The 8802-nt window shown below is 69.2% G+C and overlaps 1 protein-coding gene across 1 annotated transcript in view; it reads right to left on the bottom strand.

Moving 5' to 3' along the window:
* The window catches only part of MUC2 (mucin 2, oligomeric mucus/gel-forming), a 30354-nt gene extending 22339 nt beyond the window's left edge, over positions 1-8015 (bottom strand). The window contains 10 exon segments of the mRNA XM_040638798.1: positions 72-290; positions 1718-1967; positions 3985-4286; positions 4772-4897; positions 5104-5314; positions 5437-5546; positions 5637-5727; positions 6129-6243; positions 6797-7067; positions 7940-8015. Of these exon segments, the coding sequence (XP_040494732.1) occupies positions 72-290; positions 1718-1967; positions 3985-4286; positions 4772-4897; positions 5104-5314; positions 5437-5546; positions 5637-5727; positions 6129-6243; positions 6797-7067; positions 7940-8015 (1771 nt within the window).
* Positions 8016-8802: the final 787 nt, after the last annotated feature.

Raw genomic sequence — 8802 nt, forward strand, 5'->3', positions numbered from 1 at the left:
TTGGAGGCGGCTGCCGGACGGGGGCCGTGGGACGGAGCCTCCTGGGGCCCAGGCTGCTACCCCTGCGTTACCCTGTTCCCCCAGAGGGCAGGGACCCGAGCACGGCCACAGCGTCTGCAGCATGCAGGGCCGACTTCCACTACAAGACCGCGACGGGACGGCGTCTTCCGCTCTCCGGCCTGCAATGAAACTACGGAACCGTCCGACTGCAGGGACTCCCCACAAGGAGTCGCCGTGCACCAGAGGCGGAGCTCGGGCGGCGCGGGGGGCACCTCGCGCATTCAGTAATCCTGGTGGAACATCAAGGAGACACCTCAAGCCACCCCGCCAGCTGGCTGTGGTCAACGGGGCCACGTGGTGGGCGCGAGGGACTCCTGGTCCCGTGGGGCAGCTACCGCCTCTGCTGGGGCCCCAGGCATCCACTGTTACCCAGGCTCAAGTTACAGAAGGGGAGCAGGCGGGAGCCCTCCGCTCCGGGTCAATTGTCCCCCATTGTCTCTGCAACAATGGGGCTCTAGCTGCATTCCTGCCCAGCGCCTTTGTCTCCCCACTGTCTCCGTGGGTGGTACAGCCACGGCAACTGGGGGTGAGCTAGCCTGGCCAGCCCTTAGTGGGCAGAGCCTGGCTCCGAGACAGGGCCCTGAGGGCTGGCTGCGACGGACACAGGCGGAGGGTGGAGGCCCAAGGGCCCAGCCAGCCCAGTCAGCTGCCAGAGCGCCAGCTGTCGGGCGGCCCGGCATGGCTGCCTGGGAGCCGAGGCCACCCCACCACCCGGCGCGCAGACTCAGGCCCGCCTGGCAGGGATGGCGGAGGGCCTGCCGCGGGGTGCACTCCGCCCGGCACCCCCTGCCCCAGGGTCAGCACGCGCACTGAGCTCCGACTGCTTATCGGAGAACAGCTTAGGCGCTTACACCAAAGTGTACTCGAGCTGGACTCCACGCTCTGTGGAACCGGAAGACTCACCATGTGGGTGCAGCCCATGTGAGCCGGGGCTGGGTTCCACCACCAGGCCTCTGGGAACCTGGGAGAGCACGGGACCCTTGTCACGAGGGGTTCTCCGTGGGCTGGCAGTGCGTGGGCGCATTCGCAGCCGAGGTGCGGCGTGCAGCCCGCCAGGAGGCCCTTGGGCCTGGGAGCCGGGCTGGCCTTTCCCCGTCCCAAACCCCTCTGGTCCTCAGTGACCCCGGTGCCAGGCGGCTCCCGGCTGACCGCAGCCCTCTGGCCACCCACGCCAATCAGGAGGCGCTGAGGCTGGCTGTGGGAGGCTCACCTGCTGCCGGCAGCCTGTGGTCTTGCGGGCCCCCAGCCCCTCACCTGCACCTGCCTCCTCTTCCCCAACAGCTGAGCTGGACAGTAAGTTCCAGAACCACACGTGGCCTCTGCGACACAATGGCCTGCAGACCTACTCCGAGTTCCTCTCTGACGGTGAGGGCCTCCTCGGAGGCTGGCGGGCGGGGCGGGTGGGGCGGGCGGCAGGCTCTGGGCGTCCCCCGCTGACTGGTGTGTCCCCAGGTGTGCTCTTCAGCGCCCTCGAGTGGTAACATGCAGAAGATCCACAAGCGAGGTCGGGTAGCGGCCGACCCCGAGGAGGCGCCGGCCCTGAGTCCTGCTCAGAGCACGTGAGTCGCTGGCCGGGACCCCCTGCCTGGGGAGGAGCCGTTCCTGGGCTGGGGGTCTGATGGACAACACGAGAAGGGTGGGCATGGGCCGGCCTCACCGCGCTCCGTGTGCTGCGCAGCGCGCCGAGTGCGGAAGCTGCTGACGGCCACGCGCCTCGCGACTGCCTGGGCCTGGTGCCGCTGGAGCTGTACTGCGCAGGCGTGTGGGACCGCTAGTCGGTTGAGCATCGCCGAGTTCTCCGCCAGTCCTCCCACGCGGGCGGCAGCCCGGCAATTGGAGGATCCTCCGAGCTCTCCGTAAGAGCCGCGCTGCTGCCAGGGTGGGTGGGGGCGGGCACCCAAGGGGCCCTGGAGGTGTGGGGGCCTGGGGTGCAGAGGCGGCCCAGCGCCCGGCCGGAGGCCGCGTCTGTGCCCTGCTCCTATTGCACTCCCCTCCCCTCGGTGTATGTGCCGCGGTGCCTGCTCAGGGGGCCTTGCTTGCCCTTCTAGCCAAGAGCTGCCCGGGAACATGGTCTACCTGGAGGCGGCTCGCCTGCATGACACCTGCTCACATCTGGAGGTTAGCAGCCTGTGTGAGGAGCATTTGAGACGTGACTGCTTCGCCCGGAAGGTGTGTGTGCGGTGGAGGCCATGGGGCGGGGCTGGGGGGGGCGCTGCGATGTGGCCTGGCCGTGCACCCAGGGACCCAGGGGCAGCTGTGTGGGGGTGGGGCAGCAACAGTGCGGGCGGAGCGGTGCCCCTTTCCCTGGAAGATGGACCCCCAGCATACACACTGGGTGGTTTGGGGAGTCTCACTGGGGGACACCTTCCCGGTCATCACTCCGTGGCATGTCCTGCTGCTCCCACTCACGTGAGCCTGGAGGCCCCAGGAATGGCTGGAGCCAGGCTCCACAGCACGGGGAGGGTCACAGGTGTTGCCCAAAGGACAGAGGCCTGGGATAGCCACTTTGCACGCCGGCCTGGCTCCGCCGAGCCGGTGTGGGATTCCGGTTTAGGCTGGCGACTGTAACGTCACGTCCCGCTCGTCCAGGCACCGTGTGCGATGGCCGCATCAGCGGCTACATCCCCGTGAGCCCGGTGCCATCGTTGCCTTCACGGGATGCTGCCTCCCAGTAATTTCTGCCAGCAAATCAGCAGCGACGCGAGTGGTGGGTCCGGGCCCAGGCTTGGGGTGGCACGGCTGGGGGCAGGGCTGGCCGGTAAGGGCTGGGGTGGCACGGCTGGGGCCGGCAGGCTGGGTGGTGCGGCTGGGGCCGGCAGGCTGGGGGAGATGGCTGGGGGTGTGGGCTGGGGTGGGGCTGGGGTGGAGGGCTGGGGTTGCTGGGGGGCAGGCTGGGGGCAGGGCTGGGGTGGCAGGGCTGGGGCCAGCAGGCTGGGGGTGCAGGGCTGGGGAGCAGGGCTGGGGGGGCAGGGTTGGGGGGGCAGGGCTGGGGCCGGTGGGCTGGGGGGCAGGGCTGGGGGGGCAGGGCCTGGGGCCAGCAGGCTGGGGACACAGGGCTTGGGGGGCAGGGCTGGGGGGGGCAGGGCTAGGATGGCAGGGCTGGGACCAGCAGGCTGGGGGTGCAGGGCTGGGGCCGGCGGGCTGGGGGTGCAGGGCTGGGGTGGCAGGGCTGGAGGGTAGGGCTGGGGGGGCAGGGCTGGGGGGGGCAGGGCTGGGGCCGGTGGGCTGGGGGGGCAGGGCTGCTGGGGAAGCTGAACCTGACGCTGTGCTCCACCGCCCACAGCGTCTGTACCGCCGGCCGCTGGGTGTGCAAAGACCTGGCGTGCCCAGGCACCTGTGCCCTGGAGGGTGGTTCCCACATCACCACCTTCGATGGGAAGAAGTACACCTTCCACGGGGACTGCTACTACGTGCTGATCAAGGTAGCTGGCCAGGCAGCGGGTGGGCTGAGCTGGGGCCTGGCCCCGCGTCAGGCTCCATGTCAGTCACTACCACAGCCACTGTCCCCCGCAGGGCGACCACAACGACTCCTACGCCCTCCTGGGTGAGCTGGCCCCCTGCGGCTCCACGGACAAGCAGACCTGCCTGAAGACAGTGGTGCTGTTGGCCGACGACAAGAAGAACGTGGGTGCCCCCCACCCCCCCGCCCAGTACCCCAGGGTCCCCGGGGACCTTCTCAGCCCGGCCGTCCCCTCTGCCCCTCCTGCAGGTGCTGGTCTTCAAGTCGGACGGCAGCGTCCTGCTGAATGAGCTGCAGGTGAACCTGCCCCACGTGACAGGTGAGCCCCGCCCCCGGGGCGCCCAGCGGGGTTGGGGGCTGCTGGTGGGAGGGCGGCCCCATGGCTCGAGAGCCCCTGCTGACCAGCCGGGGCCCCTGCCGCCTGCCTTGCAGCCAGCTTCTCCATCTTCCAACCGTCCTCCTACCACCTCCTGGTGAGCACTGCCTCCGGCCTCAGCCTGCAGGTCCAGCTCGTGCCTGTCATGCAGCTCTTCGTGACGCTGGGCCAGGCTGCCCAGGGCCGCGTGCAGGGTGAGTGGTGCCCTTGGGTAGCCCCCACAGAGGCCCCCGCTCAGGAGTATGCCACTAAGCCCTGGGCCCCGGACCCACCACTCCTCGCAGTCGCTGCTGATTTGCTGGCCGGGGGAGTACAGGCTCCCGTGAAGCTTGCAGTGGCACTGGCTCACGGGGATGCAGCCGCTGCCTGCGATGTCATCGTACACGGTGCCTGGACGATGCGGGACGTGACGTTACAGTCGGCCAGCCTCCGAAAGGCCGGAATCCCCACACCGGGGCTCCCGCTGGTGGGGCCACAGCCCCAGGCCGGCGTGCGGAAAGTGGGGCTATCCCCGCAGGTGCCTCTGGTCCTTTGGGCAACACCTGTGACCCCTCCCCGTGCTGTGGGAGCCTGGCTCCAGACCACCTTCCTGGGGGCCTCCAGGCTCCGTGAGTGGGGCAGCAGGACATGTGCCCACGGAGTGATGACCGGGAAGGTGTCCCCCCAGTGAGACTCCCCAAAGCCACCAGTGTGTATGCTGGGGGGTCTTCGGCATTCTCCAGGGAAAGGGGCACCGCTCCTCGCTTCCGGCACTGTTGCTGCCCCCACCCCCCACACAGCTGCCCCTGGGTCCCTGGGTGCACCGGCCTGAGGGGGCCACATCGGGGCAGCGCCCCCACCCCCAGCCCCCGCCCCACGGCCTCCACCGCACACACCTTCCGGGCAGAAGCAGCCGTCCATGCGGTGCTCCTCACACAGGCTGCTAACCTCCAGATGTGAGCAGGTGTCCATGCAGGGCGAGCCGCTCTCCAGGTAGACCATGTTCCCGGGGCAGCTCTTGGCTAGAAGGGCAAAGGCAGGCCCCTGAGCGGGCACCGTGGGCACATACACCGAGGGGAGGGGAGTGCAGTGGGCCAGGGAGCAGGGCACAGACGCGGCTCCTCCCGGGCCAGGGCGCTGGGCCGCCCTGCCCCCAGAGGCCCCCCAACACTCAGGGCCCCATGGGTGCCCGCCTCCCCACCCACCCTGGCAGCAGCGCGGCTCTTACGGCAGAGCTCGGAGGTCCTCCAATTGCCGGGCTGCCCGCCCGCGTGGGAGCACTGGCGGGAGAACTCGGCGAGGGTGCTGCAGACGCAGGAGGTGCCCGACGGGCACTGGCAGCGGTCCTGCACACACGCCTGCACGTACAGCTCCAGCGGCACCAGGCCCAGGCAGTCCGCGAAGGCCGTGGCCGTCAGCAGCTTCTCGCACTCGGCGCGCTGCGGACGCACACGGGAGCGCGGTGAGGCCGGCCCATGCCCACCTCTTCTCCGTGTTGTCCATAGACCCCCAGCCCAGGAACGGCTCCTCCCCCAGGCAGGGGTCCCGGCCAGCGACTCACGTGCTCTGAGCAGGACTCCAGGGCCGGCGCCTCCTCGGGGTCGTCGCACACGACCTCGGGCTTGTGGATCTTCTGCATGTTACCAAACTCGAGGGCGCTGAAGAGCACACCTGGGGACACAGCCAGTCAGCGGGGGACGCCCAGAGCCTGCACGCCCGCCCCACCCGCCCCGCCCGCCATGCCTCCGAGGAGGCCCTCACCGTCAGAGAGGAACTCGGAGTAGGTCTGCAGGCCATTGTAGTCCCCGCAGAGGCCACACGTGTGGTTCTGGAACTTACTGTCCAGCTCCAGCTGTTGGGGGAAGAGGAGGCAGGTGCAGGTGAGGGGCTGGGGGCCCGCAAGACCACAGGCCGCGGCAGCCAGGGTGAGCCTCCCACAGCCAGCCTCAGCGCCTCCTCTGAGTGGGCGTCGGGGGTGGCCAGAGGGCTGCGGTCAGCCCGGGCCGTCCTGGCACCAGGGGTCACTGAGGACCAGGAGGGGTTTGGGACGGGGAAAGGCCAGCCCGGCTCCCCAGGCCCAAGGGGCCGCTCCCTGGGCGGGCTGCACGGCCGCACCTCGGCTGCGAATCCGCGCCCCCACGGCACTGCCAGCCCACGGCAGAACCCCTCGTGACAAGGGTCCCGTGCTCTCCCAGGTTCCCAGAGGCCTGGTGGTGGAACCCGGCCCCCGGGCTCACATGGGGCTGCACCCACCATGAGTGAGTCTTCCCGGTTCCACATGAGCGTGAGTCCAGCTCGGGAGTACACTTTGGTGTAAGCGTCGCTGTTCTCGATAAGCAGTCCGGAGCTGTAGTGCGGCGTGCTGACCCTGGGGCAGGGGTGCCGGGCGAGAGTCACCCCCCGCGGCAGGCCCTCCGCCATCCCCCTGCCAGGCGGGCCTGAGTCTGCGCGTCGGGTGGGTGGGGTGGCCTCGGCTCCCAGGCAGCCATGCCGGGGCCGCCGACAGCGTGGCCGCCCTCTGGGCCAGCTTGGGCCACCTGGGCTGGCTGGGCTCCTTGGGGCCCTCCACCCTCTGCCTGCCTGTGTCCCTGTCCGCAGCCGCCCTCAGGGCCCTGTCCTCGGAGCCAGGCTCTGCCCACCCCTAACCCGGGCTGGCCCAGGCGCTAGCTCACCCCAGCTCTGCTCCGTGGGCCTGTACCCACCCCACGGAGACAGTGGGGAGACAAAGGCGCTGGGCAGGAATGCAGCTTAGAGCCCCATTGTTGCAGAGACAATGGGGGACAATTGCCCGGGAGCGGGAGGGGCTCCCGCCTGCTCCCCCTTCTGTAACTTGAGCCTGGGTAACAGTGGATGCTGCCTGGGGCCCCAGCAGAGGGGCGGTAGCCGCCCCACGGGACCAGGAGTCCCTCGCGCCCACTCACGTGGCCCCGTTGACCACAGCCAGCTGGCGGGTGAGGTAGATGGTGTCGTCCTTGATGTTCACCAGGATGTACTCGAGCTGGGGGTGCCCCCCGTCGCCGCCCGAGCTCCGCCTCAGGTGCACGGCGAACTCCTTGTAGGAGTCCCTGCAGTCGGACGCGAAGTTGTAGTCGCACAGGCCCGGGAAGCGGAAGACGTCCCCGTCGAAGGTCTTGTAGTGGAAGTCGCCCCAAGTGCTGCAGACGCTGTGGCCGTGGTTCTGGGTCCTGCCCTCTGGGGGAACAGGGGCACGCAGGGGTGAGCAGCCCGGCCCCCAGGAGGCCCGTCCCACGGCCCCGCCCGGCAGCCGCCCTCCAAGGACCCTCCGTGAGGCCGTCCTGCGGGAGTGGCCCCTGCTGGCCTTGGTCACCCCGCCCGGGGGGTCTCAGACCCCCGAAAGGACATCACCAGCTGCCACACCCTTGCACCTGAGCCTGGCACAGAATGAGGACATTTGCCGGGCAGGCAGCGGGGGAAGAGGGGCTTTCCGGAACCCTGGGCACCCTGTCCGCCCGGCCCAGCGTCCCCCACCCTGTCACCGCCAGAATCCACGTACCCTCCCACTGCTCCCGCCACCCCACAGTTCCAGTGGGACTGTGTCCCCGCACGCTCAGACGGCGCCCACACCGTGTCCAAACATTGGAGGTCGGCTCCCCTCCAGTGGCTTTGTCGCCCAACCCCCACGGGATGGAGATGTCCCCATCCTACACTAGCAGTCTTTTCTGGAACGACTCCTTCATCATGTGGCCAAACACCCCACGCTGCAGAAGGCCGTCTTGGCCTTGGCCCTCCAAGGTCCCTGACACTCGGCCCCTCTTACTTGCCCCTGCCTGCCCCACACGCCCCTGGACAAAGGCTCAGCTCGGGTGTTTCCAACAGGCACCACCTCCCAGACACGCATTCGGGCCAGGAGATCACCTTCAAAGGGACGGCACGAACCCAAGACCACCTTCCCTCCTTCCTCTCCTCCACCCAAAGCCAGCAGGGTTTGGGGGGCAGGACGCCCGGCCCAAGTGGTGTACCCCAGAGGCTGGGCAGAGCAGGGCCACCTACTCCCAGGGAGAACGTCTGCTCCGGGCCGCCCCGGCCTCCCTGCCACCTCTCACCTCTCTGGAGCTCTGCACCCCCAGCCGAGCTCAGGGCCAGGCAGACGGCCACCAGGCGGGCTAGTGGCAGCCCCATGGTGGCTCAGAAGGGCGGCAGGGAGAGCAACCGGGGCAGGGGTCCGGGCCTTATATGGCCCAGCAGGACCGGCAGAGGCGGGGAGAGCAGGGGAGGGGCGAGGGGTGGGTGGGGCGTTTGCCAGGTTATCAAGAAAACAGCTGCGGGGGCTCCTGAGGTGCCACCTTGGAAATATTGATTCAAGTTATCTGCGGTTAATCTTTATTGAGCCCTCGGTAAAGGTAGCCCTCTTCAAGATGCCTCAGCACCAGTGACCCCAGTTCCGACACACGCCCTCCCAGCGACGAGCAGGACCGGGCCCAGTGCGGAGGTCCTGTGCCACCACACCCTGGCAGGCGCGTGCCCCTCCCGGCCCCAGCCCACCCTGCCCAGCGTCCCCACAGAGCCAGGCTTGAACGAGGCTCTTCCCCGAGGGGGGCTCCCAGACAGGACCACTGCCCCATGTCTGCTCCTCTCTCCCACTCTGGTCCCCCAGCCTCCCCTCCCAGGGGCCCGAGGCCCCCAAGCCAGGGAACGTGTGGGCTCCTGGGAGGTCCAGGGGCTGCCCCATCTCGTGTGGACTCTGCCCCTTGGCCCGTTCCCACTGGCAGCCCCATGTCCGGCCCCCAGCCCCGGCACACCCTCTAATCCCCTCGCGTTCCCAGGCCGAGCCAGTCTCTGGAATTAGCTGTAATTGGAACTTGGGAAGCCCAGCCAGGGGACGCTTAACTGAAACACACCCTGTGGGGCACGGAAGGCCTGGCTGGAGGCTGGGAGCGGACGTCCCCGAGGGGAAGTGGCCCAGACG

The sequence above is a fragment of the Ursus maritimus genome, unplaced genomic scaffold, assembly GCF_017311325.1.
Source record: "Ursus maritimus isolate PB19 unplaced genomic scaffold, ASM1731132v1 scaffold_23, whole genome shotgun sequence".
Lineage (NCBI taxonomy): Eukaryota > Metazoa > Chordata > Mammalia > Carnivora > Ursidae > Ursus > Ursus maritimus.